The following is a 19,304-nucleotide window of genomic DNA, read 5'->3' as shown; positions in this document are numbered from 1 at the left end:
GAGGCCAGCCTGGACTACAAAGTGAGTTCCAGGAAAGGCGCAAAGCTACACAGAGAAACCCTGTCTCAGGGAAGGAGAGAGAGAGAGAGAGAGAGAGAGAGAGAGAGAGAGAGAGAGAGAGAGAGAGGGAGAGAGAGAGAGAGAGAAGCAAGCGCTCTTCATCACTGAGCCATCTCTCCAGCGCCTGTGTAGTTCCTGCCAAACAGGTGGAACTCAACCCACTCAGAAGCCGTCAGACAAGACCAAACGAGGGACCGCTGATTAAATGAGCTGAGGAACTGTCACGAATCTGAGGACACTAGTGAGAGGACAAACAGGGAAAAGATGCTGCCGTTATCAGATCCGTCATGGGATCCTGAACTGAATCTGACTACAGAGAGAACATTGGAAGAGAAGGTGGTAGAATTTTAAACACGTGTGGATTAGCCAATAGTGAATCAATGGTAATTTTCCTCGTTTTGATAACTGTATTCTAGTTGTGTGAGATGTTAGCTACAAGGGAAACAAAGCAAAAGTTTACACAAGGAAGCGTGTGGTATATTCTGCATATCTTTGTATGTCAAGTCTAAGACTGTTTCAGAATAAAAGGCAAATGCATATATGAGGAGATTTAAGTACCTGGAGCTGACTTCGATTCTTCTCTGTCAGAAAATCTACTTGAAGATCATGTAAATAATAACAAAATGACTTTCCATTCCGATCACAGAATAAGAGAGACTTATTAACAAACTCCTGCAATATGTCTTCAACTTCTTCGGTTTCCAAGTCCCAGAGAATACATAACACCTAGGAACCATTTTAACAAGCACTTAATACACTACAAAAGTACAGTGAGTAGTCAGTACTATAATTTTAACCAATACATACTATTTTAAAGCCCTGAATAAGAATGTCTCCACATCCACTGGGCAGAGCTTGGGGAATCTTGTGGGAGATGGCGAGGAAGGATTGTAGGAGCCAGAGGGGTCAAGGGCACCACAAGAACACAACCCACAGAATCAACTAACCAGAGCTCAGAGGGGTCACAGAGACTGAAGCAACAATCAAGGAGCCTGCATGGAGCTGACCTATGTGCTCCACATACACGTTATGGTTGTGTGGCTTGGTGTTCTTGTAGGACTCCTAACAGTGGAAGCGGGAGGTGTCTGACTCTTCTGCCTGCTCTAGGGACCCTTTTCTCCTACTGGGTTTCCTCGTCCAGCCCTGAATAGGAGGGTATGTGCCTAGACTTGTGGTAACTTGTTACGCCATGTTTGGTTGATATCCCTGGGAGGCCTGTCTTTTCTGAATGGAAACAAAGGAGTGGATCTGGGGAGAGGGGAGGTGGGCAGCAGGGACTGGGAGGAGAGAAGGAGGGAAACTTGGTCAGGATGTAATATATGAGAGAAGAATAAATTTTAAAAAATTTAAAAAAGGAATGTCTCCATGTCTTCAGTTAGTTCTCAGGATAAGAGGAGAAGTTGGATGCTTCTCTGACTTCTCTAGAACCACTGAGAAAGAATTAAGGAACTCACAAGCTCAACAGAGAGCCCTTTATGGAGACTAGGAGCAGAGGGACTTTGGAACCATCACCTACCACCTCAGTACTGATTGTCAAAGTTCACATGCCCTATCACAGCCGATGATAAGGAATGTTGGTCAGCCCATTACCTTTGTAGGGACCTTGACGTCCTTCTGCAGGATGGAAAGATCTGTGTAATAATCTTTGATGTCTTCTCTGAGCATGTCAACACTTATAGACATGGCTTCATCCAGAGCCTCATAATCATAAAAGGAGGACTTCCGTATTCTCTTAAACTGCTTATTCTGAAGTTGTCTGAGGTAGTACGCCCAGCGATTGGGAAAATCACGTAAAAGTGCACCAATTAAAGACACCACAAGAGGGGAACCTGGCGGGGGAAAGGGATCATGTTAAGATCATCCTATTAAAATCACCACTAAACAACTGAAAATTTCATCTCGCCCCAAGTGTGTGCATGGAGGTAAGTGTGTGTGTGTGTGTGTGGTGCAGGTGGGGGAGTAGAGGGGGAATGAGTAGTGGGTGTGTGTGGTGGGGGTGAGAGTGTGACGGCCAGAGGACAACTTGTACGAGCCAGTCTGTCCTTCCACGCAGACTCTGAGGATGAAACTCAGGTGGTCAGCTTAGCAGCCAGCATCTTGACCAACTACACCATCTCACGAGCACAAGAAACAACTTCCAGTGCAAGTTATCCCAAGTCTTAGGACAGTCCTCACCCCGCTCACTGTACTTCACGGTATGTCTTCTAAGTCAATCATTAGACCAGGAAAGGATTCACTTACAGACACATTACAACATGCTTTGCTGGGTTTATTTGTCCAACCCCTTTGCTACATGGCTGTCCACACTTCAGTCACAGTTATGCAGTGAAGTTCAGAGAGAGCTGCAGAGGCTGAACTCAAGAACGAGCCCCTGAAAGGTGCCACAGTGAAGGCAAGACTGGAAGCTCTCCCCTTGCTCCAAACCTATCAGTGCACTCTTATCTGTATGTATCACTCTTATCTGTATGTATCACTCTTATCTGTATGTATCACTCTTATCTGTATGTGTCACCCTTTCTAAGGCACTAAATAGACTTCCCTGCCTTCTGTGGACTGCTCAAACAAATTAACCACATTGGAGGATTACAGCTGCTGAGTCAAGCATGGGTACCACAACCTGGAACTTGCTAACTGGCATCTGAAGTTGGAAGTAGAGAGAGGTAGTTGTGGGAACTGATCCTTCAACCTGTAGGATGGACGCTTTTTCCACATAAACCAGTTGAGAATTAAATAAAGGACATGTGGTATCAGAGGGAATCTATGCTGTCCAAGTTCAGTAAGAGAAACTAAATCTGAGATCATGGGTTTTGTTTCCCTCTATGTCCTCAGGACAAGTAAAAAGTTTTACTTCACAAATAAAAACTTGAAGTTGGCAGACAACAGCATTTCCTTACCAAACTGAAACATTCATTTTATAAAATTCCAAACAAAAGAATTTTTAAATGATGTTCACAATATTTTTCAGTTTGACAGTAAAAGTCTTAACTTCATCTTTCTCATTAACATACTCTTTAACAGATGGTAGGTACAAGTAACATCACTCTGAAGAATAAATGCCAAGTATATTCACTTGAGGTATGAGAGGCACCTCAAATATTAATGCCACAAGGCAGGTTTTGAGTGTTCATGTGCTAAATTAGTGTACTCCTCAGCTTACTATCTAAAGAGAGCATCAGAGTTTCCACAGCCTCCCTCATACACAGTGAGCAGCCATACCTTTGCATTCTTTTATAATACTGTGAGCCTCCACCGGCAAATCTTCTTTCTTCATGTTAACAAAAAGCGACAAGATTTCAAGTCCCTTCTCTTTCCCTAGGCCACTCTCCACAGAGACAACATACTTAGGACCTGAAGTAAAATTGTAGCACAACGTCAGCAATTTGTTATGTCACATATGCACATGGACTGAATGAAACAATGCCTTTTAATTTACTAACTTTACTATAGTATTAAAAAGTAAATTAAGCTCTATGAGTTCCTTGGTCAAACTTTTGGGGTCACTTATGTATACTATTATGTCATCTGCAAATAGTCAAAGCTTGACTTCTTCAGCCGTGGTGTAGGGAGGAGGGGACTGGACCTGCCTCAACTGAATGTATCAGGCTGGGCTGACTCCCCAGGGGAGACCTTGCCTTGGAGGAGGTGGGAATGGGGGGTTTGTTGGGGGGGGTAGGCTGGGGGGTGGGATGAGGGAGGATAAGGGAATCCTTGGCTGATATGTCAAATTAAATTAATTATAAAATAAAAGTATTTTTTTCGAAAAAAAAAAAGTAACTTAAAGGCCTTACCCATTACCGAATCTGTAACACTCTTATCTCTGGTTGTAAGAAGAATACGACACTGGTTGTCGAAAGCTTTTAACACCCAAGGATCCCAAATATCATCCAGGATCAACAGAGACCTAACATTAAAAAAACGAAATAAAATCATGCCGGGCGGTGGTGGCTCACACCTACAATCTCAGCACTCGGGAGGCAGAGGCAGGTGGGTCTCTGAGTTCGAGGCCAGACTGGTCTACACAGCAAGTTCCAGGTCAGCCAAGGCTACAGAGAAACGATGCCTCAAAACAAACAAATCACTAATGACTCTGATTTTATACTTCCTTTAAAAACAAATTCTAAGACAAGAGCAAGGTGGCAGACTAGAAGTTTCTTCCATGTGTCTCCATGAACAAGAAGAGTCCGGGTAGCAAAGGAAGAACTAGGGTCCCAAGAGAAAAAGAAAGGAAAAGCATGACAAACTGGTGGTTTGAATAACAGTGGCCCCACAGGCCCCACGTATCGGCATGCTCAGTCCCCAGCTGATGGGCTGTTTACAGGATCAGGAGGTGTGGCCTTGTTGGTGGAGGGGTGTCACTAGGAGTGGACTTTGGGGTTTCAAAAGCCCGTGCCAGGGCCAGTGTCTTGTTCTCTGACTGCTGCCTGTGGATGAGGATGTCAAGCTCTCAGCTCCTTCTCCAGCACCATGCCTGTGGGCTTCCTGCCGTGATGGTAATGGACTGACCCTGAAACTGAAACCAGCCTCCCATTCAACCTTTCTTTGTGAGAGCTGCTTCAGTGGATCCGGTGTCTCTTCACAGCAACAGAACAGTAACTAAGTCAGAAGTCAAGGTTGGCAACAGTACAAAAGTAAGTAAATAGAAGTATGCATGCACATACATACACGACATAAATTTAACTAAGAAAAAAAGGCTCTTCAGTTAAAAGAACTGGCCACTCTTACAGAGGAGCCAGGTTTGGCTCCCAGAACTCATTGGGCAGCTAAGAACAGTCTGTAATTCCAGTTCCAGGGGATCCAATGCCCTCTTCTAGCCTCCACAGGCACCAAGCAGATATATTGCACATATATATATGCAGGCAAAATACTAATACTCATAAAACAATAAAAATAGTTTTTAAAACCAACAGAAAAACAGAAGGTTAACACAAAGGGAAAAGAAAAAAAAAAAAAAAAAAAACAGTCTATACTCCAACACAGCTTCCCAGGCAGGAGAGGAAACATACCTCTGGACAAAAGCCTGGAAATCCCAGACCCAAGAGAAGCCCCCAGTTTCTCAAGCCTGAAACACTGGTGCAGGGGTTGGGGTAACAGCAACACCTCCTGCACGGCAGGCTAGCACTGAAGAAAGGAATCCTACCACCCTCATAACTGTGAGTGCTCACAGCCAGGTGCTCTCTTGAGAGGGGCCTACTGGTAGAGCCTGAGTTCCTACTCAGTGGGTCCTGGGAAACAAAAAACCAGCAAGCCGAGGGAAGCTCTGTCACAGGGTCTGGGTGGGAGATGACCATGAGAGGTATTTGTGAAGAGGGAGAGGGTCGGACATGAGCCCCCAGGAAGTCTAAGCCATAGGGAGCTGACTATGGAGAAATCCTGCTCAGTGGCCTTACCATCCATGGAAAGGCAGGAGCCCATGGCCTGGGGGTTACTAAGGAGACTGAGAGTAGCCAGACAGTAGTCCCAGACTGCCTAAGTACCCAGAACTGCCTCTTGGCCACCTGTGACTTGCTGCCAGGCAGGTCTGAGAGTCCTTTGCTCAGGTCTCCCACATGGCCGGAATGCCACAGCTTCCCTTGCCCTGAGTGACATTACTGGGTCAGCTCAGGAAGCACTGGTTCCTGGGGCAGGTGTGCAGTTCCTTCCTGTCTCTCACTCCAATGCTGTTTGCTTTTCTACCTTTAACACACTCAGAAGGAATGCTTGATTTGCAAATCCAAAGGCTGCAAAGCTTGCTGGGGCAGCAGTGGCCGTCAGCTCCAAGAGGGAAAGCTTCTAAAGTGAACAGGCTCCACACTGAAACTTAGCCATGGTCGGCCTGTCCCCAAACCCACATACAGCACCAAACTGTACTGTGGAAAGTACAACAGACTACAGCTACGACTCACTTCCCACCTCCAGATCTGACAGAAGCCATGGTTAGAGAACCCAGAAAGAGGCTTCTCCAATCCCTAGCTTAATCGTTTTTTCAAAACCAGAGTCTAGTATTGTTGCGTTCCTTAGAGCCTATTAGCTTATATTCTTGTGTGATCTCTTGACTGTGTTCTGACAAATAAAGCTCTCTTGGAGTCAGAGGGCAGAGCTAGGCACTAGCTGACCATAGAGGTTTGGAGGACTGTAGACAGAGAGGAGACAGGAAGTGGTAAGGCGGGGCTGAGAGAGGATCTTGGCCCTTTTGGATGGAGGAACTGAAGAGGTAGGAAACAACTGTTGGCTGCTTCCTGTTCTCTGATCTTCAGGTTCTTACCCCAATATTTCATTCCCAAGGTTTTATTGATAAAGATTAATTAGATTAAGCCAGGTGGTGGTGGTGCACACCTTTAATCCCAGTACTCGGAAGGCAGAGGCAGGCAGATCTTTGTGAGTTCGAAGCCAGCCTGGTCTACAGAGATCCAGAACAGGAACCAAAAACTACACAGAGAAACCCTGTCTGGGGGGGGGGGTGGGGACGACAGGACACTAGATTAATGCTTCATTATATTTTATTCTTATCTGTACCTAATTTTATTTATAAATTTTTATTTTGTGGGGCTGGTGAGATGGCTCAGCGGTTAAGAGCACCAACTGCTCTTCCAGAGGTCCTGAGTTCAATTCCCAGCAACCACATGGTGGTTCACAACTATCTGTAATGAGATCTGGTGCCCTCCTCTGTATACATAATAAATAAATAAATCTTTAAAAAAAATTGTTTTTATTTTGTAATGGAATTTTTTGTTTTTGTTTTGTTTTGTTTTTCGAGACAGGGTTTCTCTGTGTAGCTTTGCGCCTTTCCTGGAACTCACTTGGTAGCCCAGGCTGGCCTCGAACTCACAGAGATCCTCCTGCCTCTGCCTCCCGAGTGCTGGGATTAAAGGCGTGCGCCACCACCGCCCAGCTTGTAATGGAATTTTTAACTTTTCTTTCTCTTCACATTCCTTTTTCTCCTTTTTCTTTAATTTTGCTTCTTGTTTCCACTTTCCCTGAACACTCCTCTTTATTCTTTCAGATCTGTTTTTTATTTTTATTAATTTTTAATTTCAAAGTTTATTCTAGTTATTCTTGTACTTTCTCTTCTCTGGTTACTGGATGTAGAAGTTGTGATGGCCATCTGCTGTATTTTGTACTTAGTTTCTTTTGGTGATGGTGATGGTGATGGTGGGTGGTGGTGGTGAGGTGGTGGTGGTGGTGGGGTGGTGGTGGTGGTGGTGGTGGTGGTGGAGGAGGTGGTGGTGGTGGTGGAGGTGGAGGTGGTGGGGTGGTGGTGGAGGTGGAGGTGGAGGTGGTGGTGGTGGTGGTGGTGGAGGTGGTGGAAGTGGAGGAGGTGGTGGAGGAGGAGGAAGTGGTGAAGGTGGTGGAGGTGGTGGTGATGGAGGTGGTGGTGGAGGTGGAGGTGGTGACGGTGGAGGTGGTGATAGTGGAGGTGGTGACGGTGGAGGTGGTGGAGGTGGAGGTGGTGGTAGTGGTATGGCGGGCTGTCTTCCCTTCCCCTGGTAGTACTGGGGAGTGAGCCCCCAGCACAAAGCTACTCATGAAGACTCCTGAACATGAATCCTCCAGACACTTATAACTTCAATAATTATACCCAAAGACACCGAAACGATTAAAATCTAAAACCAAACTTGAAAAGACTGTCCTGCAGGGCCAGTCTGACGGCACTAATGCAGTCGGTTCACTTGGAAAGATTTTATCTGTCCTTCATCCTGAAGAACAGCATTGCTAGGCAGTGTTCTTCGTTGTTGAAAAACTTTACTTTTCAGACTTTAACTATATCATCTACTCTCCCTTAGCCTGTAAAGATTCCTGCTGAGAAGTCTGCTGTTAACCTAGGAGGGATTTCCTTATAAATGACTTGATGCTTTTGTCTTGTTTTTTATTGGAGAGTGGGGGTCGTTTTTGTTTGGGGATAGGTTCCCACTATGTAGCCTTGGCTGGCCTGGAACTTACTTTGTAGACCAGAATAGCCTCAAACTTGCCTCCTGGGATAACAGGCATGTACCATCACACCCAGCTTCTTGTCGCTTTTTGCAATCAGTTTTGTCTTTTTATTATTTATTTATTTATTTTATCTGACTGAGCACTTTTTTTAATTTATCCATTCATTTATTACTTATGTATATGTGTCTATCACATGCATACACCATACCGTGCACATAACAGTCAGAGGACAGCTTGCCAGAATCTGTTTTCTCCTTCCACCGTGTGAGACCTAGGATCAAACTCAGGCTGTCGAGCTGGGCAGCAAGCTCCCTCACCCACGGGGCCCAAGCCCCTGACTGTGTTCCGTCTGGCCTTGTTCCTGAGACAGTCTCACTATGTAGCTACGCTATCCTCAGACCCCCATTCCTCCTTTCCTCCTAACTCCTGCGGTCACAAGTATGCATCACAACCCCTGGACCTGCATGAGTAATTCCAAAAGACTGAGCTCAGAAATTCTTCCTTTGCTTGATCCAGTTTGAGATTCTCAACTGTAGTTTTAATCATGTGATTGACTTCACTGGGTTCAATACTATCATCCCCTATCATATAAAATTTCTCATTCAGATAATGTACTATTTTCTTAATTTCTTAATTTTACTCTGTATTTTCTCATATCTCATTGAGTTTCCTTAAAATTATTATTTTAATTCATTTTCAGAAATTTATCAAGTTACTTTTCTTCTAGGTCTGTTGCCAAAAAGCTGTTATATCCCTTAGGACATCACGTTACCATGCTTTTCATGGTTTTGTGTCCCTAAGTTGGTATTTGTGTCTCTTCCAGTGCTAACCAGGTGGGCTACGTTGACTCTGGTTCCATGTGGTGTAATAATGTAATGAGTATGCAATTTCCTCGGCTATAATCAAAATCTGGACAAAATCTGTGGGTACCTCTGTAACAAAGGTTACAGGGGTGTGGTGGTTTAAATGAGAACGGTCCCCATAGGCTCTTTTGTTTGAATACTAGGTCTCCAGTTGGTGGAATTTTCTGAGAAAGATTAGGAGGTGTGGCCTTGTGCAGGTGATGTGCCACTGGAGGCCGCCTGGGAGGTTCCAAATTGTCAATCCCAGTGTGCCTCTGCTTCCTGTTGGTGGTTCACCAGCTGAGTTCTTGACTGTTTCTGCTACCACACCTTCACTCTGCCAAACTGTAAGCCCAAAAGAAACTCTTTCTTCTATAAACTGCCTTGGTCATGGTGTCTTTAATTAAGACAAGATGTTTGTGAGATTATTCCACCAACTGAGATGCAGCAGAAGAGATATGATCACACTAGCCTAGCCAAACCGAGTACAAGCTGCAGGTTCCGCAAGAGACCCAGTATTGTGGAGCGATAGAGAAAGACAGCCAGCAACTACCTTTGGTCTCCTCAGTTGCACACATAGGTGCATATGCACACACACACATACACCACACACAGTTCTCAGGCCAGTGGGATGACTCAGGCCTGAGTTCAATTCCCATAATTCATGCTAGAAATAAAGAACCAACTCCTCAAAGCTGTCTCCTAACCTCTACACAACACCACACACACACACACACACACACACACACACACACACACACACTAAAATAAGGAACTTTAAAATAAAAAAAATCCTTTTAGCTAGGGATACAGCACAGTGGTAGAACACTTGCCTAACATGGATGAAGCCTTGGGTTCAATCCCCAACCACTCAAAAATAAGAAATCCTTCCTTCTTTCCTTTCTCAGTCTTTAATTAGTTGTTCACATTTTTTTTTCTTGTTCTGTGTTGATCCAGCAGAAACAGTTTATCCAAACCAAGAAGTCTGCATTTTCCAACAAAGACCACTCACACACTATAAACTGCATTTCTCAAAACCCTACCATGGCACATAGGAGGCAATACATTAAATAAGATACAAAAATGAGCAGTTTAGACCAAGTGGTGGCCGCTTTCTTTTTTTAAATTAGAAGACAGACTAGCAGGAAAGCAGTGGCTCCAGGAAAGGGCACGGTGTTCTCAGGATGCCAGTCAAGTCTCCTACACTGTATATGTATACCCACATTGGACCGTCTGTACCTTGGGTGTTTGCGCAGCATCAGAACACGGAGACGGTCTTTAGCCTCCTCGATATTAAGCGGAAGCCTCTGAGAGAAGCTCTCTTCCTGATCCAACCGTGTGCAAAGATTCTGCAGTTTCATCAGAAGTCCAGATTTGTCTTGTTTTCCAACTGAAACCCAGTGTACACCCCCCGGGAAACAACCTAATGAGGAAAAAAGAGTACCGGGGTAAATGTAAGGCCTCTGAATGAGAGCCCTCTCGGAATGCTTTACTGCTAAGTATCAAGTGCATGCCAGTCTTCAACCTCACTCTTCACCTTCTCTGGAGTCAAGCTACAGATCTGGATGGGAGTTTACTGCTGAACTACACCCTAAATCTAAGAGAAACTGAAGATTTTCAGTTAGGACAGTATCTGAGGCTTTGAGGGAAGTATTTTTGCCTTACCAAACGACCTTTCATGATCTCTGTTTCCCAGCAATCACTGTCTTATACGAGCCATCTCTCAGTGCCAGTGCTCTTGACACACGGGGCTGAGTTCTTTGTTGTGAGGAATTTTCCCATGTAGACTAGGACAATTAACAACTTCCTCATCCCTGCTCTGGGATGCTAGTAGGATCCTCCCTATCAGTACTACACCAAAAATATCTTCAAACACGGTGAAATACCCCTCTAGGGGGAGGAAAATCATCCAGTTGAGAACAAAGGATGCCAAGGCTAAAGAGATGGCTCAGTGGTTAAGGGCTCTGGCAGCTCTCACAGAAGACCCACATATGCTTCCCAGGACCCACATGGTGGCTTATGTCCTTCCTTAACTCCAATTCCAGGGGATCTGATTCCCTCTTGGCCTCTGAGGGGCAGACATGCGGTGCACACACATACATGTAGGCAACACACACATGAAATAAGAATAAGTATTTTTCTAGAAAAGAACAAATAACATCTGTGAACACACAGTTCACCCACTACGGTCCTCTTAGAATTCTCAAGTGGGGCTCCACTGCCTGCTAGCCATGCCCTTCCAGCACACCATTTCACACTAGTCTCATGGGTTATACTGAAGGAACACTACTCTACTCACTGCAGAGTTGCTATGAGAAATTTAAAATGATAAAATGTGATAGGCATGGTGGCCACACCTTTATTCCTAGCACTCAGGAGGCAGAGGCAGAAAGATTTCTGTGAGTTCAAGGTCAGCCTGGTCTACAGAGCAAGTTCCAGGATAGTCAGGACTACACAGAGAAACCCTGTCTCAAAAAACTAAATAAATCAGTAAATAAATAAATATCAGGCATGATTATCAGAAGTTATGCTTCTGAAAGCACCTTAAAAATATTAAGCTTTAAATTAGTAAGCATTTACAAGAATGTCTATTACTATTATTACTGTTATCATTATTGCAAATTAAATAATTCATTTTCTAATACATATTTTTGTTTCAATATATCCATAACAACAAAAAAATCTTAAATCTTTATAGAGTATACCTACATGACATTAATTTTAAAAAATTTAAATAAAATATCTTTCCCCAAGCACACCTAAAGGAGTAAGACATGGTGATTCACACTTATGATTCCCATACTCAGGAGGCTGAGGCAGGAGGATGACAAGCTCAAAGCCAGTACACAATACACATAGCAAGATTCTGTCCAAAAATAGATAAGTAAAACCTAGTTGGAACAGTGGCTCACACCTATTACAAAATCCCAGCACTTGGGGAACAACAAATGCAGAGGAGGATGTAGAAGAGGCAGGAAGGTGAACCAGCGCTGCCACTGTGGGAACCGATAGGGAGTTTTGCCCCTTATCACCATATGGTACAGCTATACCACACTTGGATGTATACCTAAAGGATCTAAGTTACCATACCACAGAGGTACTTATCCATCCATGCTTACTGTTGCGCTACTCACAACAGTCAAGATATAGAACCAGCCCAGAGATCCATTAACACACAAATGCGTAAATAAAATGTGGTATACATGCCAATGGGATAATTACATTGTTATTACAGGAAAATAAATGAAACTGGAGACCAAAGTGTAAAGCAAAATAAACGAAACTGAGGAAGAAAAACACTACCTTTTCCTCTCACATACAATAAGTAGACTTAAATGTACAGGGCTGATGAGATGGTTCAGTGGTAAAGACACATGCCTCAAATCTGATGACCTGAGTTCAATCCTCAGGTGCCACAAGGTAGAAAGAGAATAAACTCCTGCAAGTTGTCCTCTGACCTCCACATGCTCGCTCGCTCTCTCTCTCTCTCTCTCTCTCTCTCTCACACACACACACACACACACACACACACACACACACACATACACACACACAAATAAGTGAAATAAGTTTTCATTTCCTTCAATTTGTATGTGTATGTGTATGTTGTATGTATGAAAAGCAGAAAGGGGACTAAGAAGGGAAGAGATCTAAAGAGAGGAAGGGGAGGAAGAGAAAGGGGACTGACTATTTGGGGAGAACAAGAGGACAAGCAGAGGGACAGAGAGGGCAAAGGAAGTGTGAGAACAGGAACAGTATCAGGACACATACGAATGAAAATACACAGTGAAGCGCATTGCTCTGAGCTGGAGCGATGGTGCACAGGTAAACATGATTGCCACACGAACCTGACCACCTGGAACCCACAGAATGGTGGAAGGACGGGATGGACTCCACAAAGCTGTCTTCAGACCTCCATGTGTGGGCTGTGCATGTGTGCACCACAAGTGCACATGCACACACACAGACAGAAAGACATGCACACACTAATAAATAATTTTATTAAGAATTGTCGAAGCCGGGCGGTGGTGGCGCACACCTTTAATCCCAGCACTTGGGAGGCAGAGCCAGGCGGATCTCTGTGAGTTCGAGGCCAGCCTGGTCTCCAAAGTGAATTCCAGGAAAGGCACAAAGCTACACAGAGAAACCTTGTCTCGGAAAAAAAAAAAAAAAAAAAAAAAAAAGAAGGTAGACAAGAAATACTGCCACTTTACTTGCAGACATTCTCAGCTATGAAGCAGTAGGTCCCATAGCTGTGCTCTGTGTATGTATATTTGGAAAAATGCTGAAAATATTTTTAAAAACTCACTCCAAGCCATTACCCAAGATTCAGAACTTAGGAGACTGGCAAATGAAGAGAGCTTTTCCATGTGCTAGTCAAGCGCTCTACCCACTGAGCTAGCTGGTCCAGCCATCTTACTGGTGGTTTTGAGAAGGCATCTCAGTCTGTGGACTAGGTCAGCCTCGCCCTTCCAATTCTCTTGCCTCACACTCCTGAATACACCTCCACGCTTAGCTTATTTTCACTTCTTTTTAAATAAGAAATTCTACTTTTATAATACTTCAATTTTTAAATCTAAAAGAATGTGCTTTCCACTTTTTAAAAAATTATCCCAGGATTAAAAAACAGTGGAGTATCTTAATGGGGCTAGCTACATTATTTAAAACCGCAGTGGGTATTATAAGCATATGCAAGAAAAAAACAAAACAAACACATTGATTTCAAAAACAAAAAGGTAGACAAATGCATTAAGTGATCAACTAATCTACAAATCTACCACTACAGTACAGCATTTGGTTAAACAATGAACTGTTATGTCTGCATTTTAGGAAGAATCTAAACATCCTAACTATGGGCACAAGAGGGAGCAATTTAGCCTGGAATGAAGTTTGTACTCATAATTCATTCAGAGAAATTTATTCAAAGAAAAACTGCTTTATTCAGAGGGGGAAAACGTCCCATTCTGTTTTCATGTGAGGTTTTTCCTGGTAGCAATTAATAATCTAACAGCATCAAGGAAATCTTGAAAAGGACAGAAACAAGTAAGTAGGCGGCCGATAGAAAAAGCCCCCATGCTTTAAAGACACAGCACGGGGCTGGCAAGACAGCTGAGTGAGTGCAAAGCAAACCTGACCACCTCAGTTCAAGCCCTGAGGTCCACACGGAAGGAGAGAAGTGATGGCCATGGCACCCATACATCTGCACACGTGCACACACAAAAAGACACACACAGACAGAGCACTGTAATTGGTTCAAAGATATGTTGACACGTTGTGTGTGTGTGTGTGTGTGTGTGTGTTTGTATAAAACAGAGTTAAAGTTTCAAAAGAAAACGAGTTTATTTAAAAATATATAGACAGGCGGGGGGGGGGGGGGGGGGGCACCGGCGGCAGCAGTGACACCTTTAATCCCAGCACTCGGGAGGCAGAGGCAGGCGGATCTCTGTGAGTTCGAGGCCAGCCTGGTCTACAGAGCAAGATCCAGGAGAGGCTCCAAAGCTACACGGAGAAACCCTGTCTCAAAAAACAATATATATATATAAATATATAATTTATATATATACACATACACACACACAGTAGTTAAGTTACACAATGTTTCCTCAGCCATCAATCTCTAAGTTTTTATTCACTTTTAATCCCTAAAATTTCATCATAATATAGAGCAACTTAAATAAGGTATTCTTTAAATATATATTCTAAAGAATATATAAATATAAAGTTTATCAAGGAACTGAAATGAAAACTTATTTCTTAACACTAAAAGAACTTAAGCCCATCTTATCCTGAAATACCTCTAGTGACCAATTCTGCAGTAGTCTGCTTAGGGTTTTGTTTCATTTTGTTTTAGAAGGCTCACTGGACAGCCTATCCAGGAACTCACTATGTAGATCAGGCTGGCCTGATTGTGGAAATCTACCTGTCTCTACCTCCCATGTGCTGGAATTAATGGAATGCAACACCACTTCCAGGCAGCTGACGAGGTTTTCAAAACCATTCTGAGGCTCTGGAGACTTTCAAAGATCTAATAAGTCCCAAGAAACTTCTCTTATGACAGAAAAAGAAAAGAAAACCAAGTAAGCACTAAGGCCTGGGCATCCTGTCAAAACTGCCATCAACAGTGCTAAGAAAGGCTAAGAAGCCAGAAACTAAATCCTTGTGCACAAAGATGTTCCCTAGACTCTATCTTCCCAATCTCTTACAGGCCTATCACATCATCCATTTAATGTCATTTAAACCGTCTGATCACTGATTAAGTCTTGGAGAGATGGCTCAATGGTTAAGAGCATTGACTGTTCTTCCAGAGGACCTGGGTTCAATTCCCAGCACCCACATGGCGGCTCACAACTGCCTGTAACTCCAGTTCCAGGGGATTCTACACCCTCACACAAACATACATGCAAGCAAAACACCAATACACCTAAAATAAAAATAAATAAATTATTTAAAAAAAAAAAAAGACTTGTAATTCTAAATGGCCTCTAGAAGTCAGAACTGTATCTGGACTTCCTACAAGTGTTAAACAAATAGGATTCACTAAAAAATGAAGGTGCTAATGAGATATATTTACAACCAAACCTGATGGCCTGAGTCTGGACCCCCGAACCTACGTGATGGAAAGAGAAAACCAACTCTCATTCACTGTCCACTGTCCTCCACACAAGTGCTATGGCATGTTATTACACACAAACACACAGATGTACACACACAAAAAAGAATGGAGGAAGTCAACACTGGGGTAGTGTTACCTTTATTCCTGATGAATATCATCAGAACCCTGCCAAGCAAATCTGAACCCCTCTTCTGCCCAGTGTGTCTCTGACCTCTCCACTCGTCGCCCTCCTGCTCACCTACTCTTCCAGCCCTGGTCTGCCTAGCCACCTTTTACTCTGTCTCTAAAATTCAACTAAATGCCATCTCATTCAGGAAACCCACTCTCCATCCCCTTCCTCCAGAAAGTGAGCATTCCTTCCTTCTAAATTTGTACCCTGTATTAGTAAGGGCTCTTTAGAGGAACAGAACTTATAGAATGAATCTATATAGATAGATGATAGGTAGATAGATAGATAGATAGATAGAGGATTTAGAAGAATGACTTCTTTTTTTTTTGGTTTTTCAAGACAGGGTTTCTCTGTGTAGCTTTGTGCCTTTCCTGGGACTCAGTTGATAGCCCAGGCTGGCCTCGAACTCACAAAGATCCGCCTGGCTCTGCCTCCCAAGTGCTGGGATTAAAGGCGTGCGCCACCACCGCCCAGCGAAGAATGACTTCTTATAGGCTGTGGTCCAGCTAGCCCAACAATGGCTGTCTACCAATGGAAAGGCCAAGAATCCCGTAGCGGTTCAGTCCACAAGGCCGGATATTCAGTATACACCAGTATCCCAAAGAAGTAGGCTCTAATGCCAGTGAAGGAATGGACTTGCCAGTGACAGTGAGGGCAAGCAGGCAAAGAGCTTAGGCTTCCTTTTTCCATGACCTTTTTATAGGCTGCCAGCAGAAGCTGTGGCCCAGATTAAAAGTGGATCTCTCCACCTCAAAAGATCTGGATTAAAGGTGTATCTTCCCATCTCAAAAATTCTGAATTAAAAGTGGTTCTTCCCACTTCAAATGATTTGATTAAGAAAAAAATCCCTCACAGGTGTACCCAGCTGCTCGGGTTTTAGTTAATTCCAGATGTGGTCAAGGTGACAACCAAGAACAGCCATCACATATTCTGTACTTTCTTCTACCATTCAATTTTTCACATATACGATAATTTATATAATTTAATTTATAATATATATAATATACAGTTCAATAATATGTCTGTTCCCCTACTAGACTATGAATGAATCCCTCAAATGCACAGCCTTCTTTTTTTGATCTCCCATTTCCAAAACTGTCAATCACACAGTAAGTGCTCAGATATTTACTATATGCACGAATATCCGAGGAAAGGAAAATCAGCCACCAGATGATACATGGAGCTATAAAGCCAATCTTAAAAAGACTCCACTGGGGCTGGAGAGATGGCTCGGCAGGTAAGAGCACTGGATGCTCTTCCAGAGGACCCAGGTTCAATGCCCAGCACCCACATGGCAGCTCACAAATGTCTGTAATTCCAGTTCCAGGGGATTCAACACCCTTACACAGATGAACCAATGCAAATAAATAAATCATAAATAAATAAATAAATAAAGTCAGCTGAGAGGAGGGAACCTCAATTAAGAAACTACACCACTCCCACCCCCCACCCCACCACATCTCCCCACCCCCTCCACAAGATGGGCTGTAGGTAAGCCTGTAGGACATTTTCTTAATTATTCTTAATTAGTGATTGATGAGAGAGGGCCCAGCCCACAGTGGGTGGTGCCATCCCTGGGCTGATGCTCCTAGGTTCTATAAGAAAGCAGGCTGAGCAAGCCACGATGAGCAAGCCAGTAAGCAGCCTCCCTCCATGGCCTCTGCATCAGCTCCTGCCTCCAGGTTCCTGCCCTGTGTGAGTTCCTGTCCTGATTTCCTTCAGTGATGAACAGTAAGTGTAAGCCAAATAATCCTTTCCTCCCCAAGCTGCTTTTGGGTTTCACTGGGCGTCATAGTGTTTCATTAGAGCAATATTACCCTAACTAGGACAATTCATGAAAAGAAATAATAATAAAAATGGAAGAACTGGTGAGAGAGATCAGAAGGTGGAGGTGCTTGCTGCTAAACCTGGGGACTTGGGTTTGATACTGGGAACCCATATGGAGAGATCCAGTTCCCACAGAGTATCCTCAGGCTTCCAAATACATGCTGTGGCACACACCCGCATGTGTGCACACACAAATAAATAACACAATTTTACTTAAATAAATAAATGGAATTAACTGTTTAACTTAATACAGGCTACCAAATACATGTAAAAACCACTCACCAGGAGAGTCATTGATAGAAATGAGTTTAAGACACTCTTTCCCTACAGCATTGCATGCTAGAATAAAAGGTGTTGATTATAATCCACCCTGAAAGGCCAACCTTTCAAACCCAAACCATTACAATGCCAGAGAACTAGCTCCTCCCCCAGTGACACTGTAACATCTAACACCTTTGGGAGACAAGCAGGCTACACTGTGCCAGATAAGGCAGAAACAATTCCCGAGTTCATATGTCCCTTGAGCAGAATGATGGTCCCCTGAAGATGTCCACAAAATAGAAAATGTTTTACTGTGCATGGTAAAAGGGACTTAGTAGTTCTGATAATTAAGGATGTGGGGGTGAGATTATTCTGGATTATACTGTAAACCCAGTGTAATCACAGGGCTCTCATAAAGAGGGGAGCAAGAAGTCAGAAAACAAAGTGGCCAGGCGGTGGTGGTGGTGGCGGCTGCGGCGCCTTTAATCCCCAGCACTCAGGAGGCAGAGGCAGGTGGATCTCTTCAGTTCAAGACCAGCCTAGTCTACAACAGCAAGTTCCAGGACAGCCATGGCTCTATAGAGAGACCTTATCTCAAAAACAAACAAACAAACAGAACAGCCAGGCTGTAGTGGCGCACGCCTTCAATCCCAGCGCATGAGAGGCAGAGGCAGGTGGATCCCCGTGAGTTCCAGGACAGCCAGGACTACACAAAGAAACCCTGTCTCATAAGGAAAAAAAAAAAAAGAAGAAAAAGAAGAAGAAATATGAGGAATAGGAACAAGAGATATAACTTAGTGGTAGAATGTCTGCCTAGCATGTGAGGGGCCCTGGGTTTGATCCCAGCACCTGTGACTCACCCTCAAAAACACACAGAAAAGGAAAAGGAGGACAGAAGCAAATCATTATCAGAGAGACAGGCAAAAAGAGGAAGATCTGATGCTATGCCCTGCTGGTTTGGAGGATGGAACTGTGCGGTAAGGAAATGTAGGCTCCCTCTTGGAGGTAGAAAATTCAAGGACAGAAATTTTCCCAAGTGCTTCCAAAAGGAATTCAGTCCTAACACTAGTTTAAAAGAACAAGAAAGAAAAAAAAAAAAGAAAGAACCTTAAGATAAGAAATGTATGTTAATTTGTGATAGTTTATTACCACCAGTAACAGGAATGCCTAAAAGCACCAATAACTGATCAAACTTACCTTCTAAGAGGGAATGATCTCGAACAGCTTCCGCAGCTAATACAGACTTCCCACAGCCTGCCATTCCATATATGGTGACCCACCCTGGATCACCATTCAATTTCCAGAGCTTCTGCTGAATCGCATTTACCAGCTTCTTTCTAGTAACAAAAACAACTGGCCTCTGTGGTACTCCACCTTCACACAGCACAGTCCTTACTGAAATCAAAACAAGTATGAATGAACAAATCCCTGAAGTTTTTTTGAGTAATTACTACTTTTGAGTAACCCTCCCATAAAGGCCAGATAAGCAAGGCTGATGCTTAGCCTCAAAATCGACAAGACAAATATCCAAATATGACTAGAATATGAACTGCACCCTTCTGATGGCTCATAACACAAAGAGCAAGAGTAAGCATATATCCTTCAAGATCACCACACACAACGG

The 19,304-nt window shown here is 43.6% G+C and overlaps 1 protein-coding gene across 5 annotated transcripts in view; it reads right to left on the bottom strand.

Annotated features, from left to right (window-relative positions):
• Apaf1 (apoptotic peptidase activating factor 1) overlaps positions 1 to 19,304 on the bottom strand; it is an 84,270-nt gene that overhangs the window by 60,795 nt on the left and 4,171 nt on the right. For all 5 annotated transcript variants that reach the window (XM_028880218.2, XM_028880219.2, XM_037196824.1 and 2 more), the window contains 6 exons: positions 18,878 to 19,075; positions 10,050 to 10,233; positions 3,849 to 3,961; positions 3,277 to 3,408; positions 1,651 to 1,889; positions 619 to 786 (listed from right to left, as the gene is read on the bottom strand). In XM_028880218.2, the coding sequence (XP_028736051.1) occupies positions 619 to 786; positions 1,651 to 1,889; positions 3,277 to 3,408; positions 3,849 to 3,961; positions 10,050 to 10,233; positions 18,878 to 19,075 (1,034 nt within the window). The remainder of the gene's footprint in view (positions 1 to 618; positions 787 to 1,650; positions 1,890 to 3,276; positions 3,409 to 3,848; positions 3,962 to 10,049; positions 10,234 to 18,877; positions 19,076 to 19,304) is intronic.

This window comes from Peromyscus leucopus, chromosome 18, assembly GCF_004664715.2.
Source record: "Peromyscus leucopus breed LL Stock chromosome 18, UCI_PerLeu_2.1, whole genome shotgun sequence".
NCBI classification, from domain to species: Eukaryota; Metazoa; Chordata; class Mammalia; order Rodentia; family Cricetidae; genus Peromyscus; species Peromyscus leucopus.
This window is presented reverse-complemented; position numbering and strand designations above follow the sequence as displayed.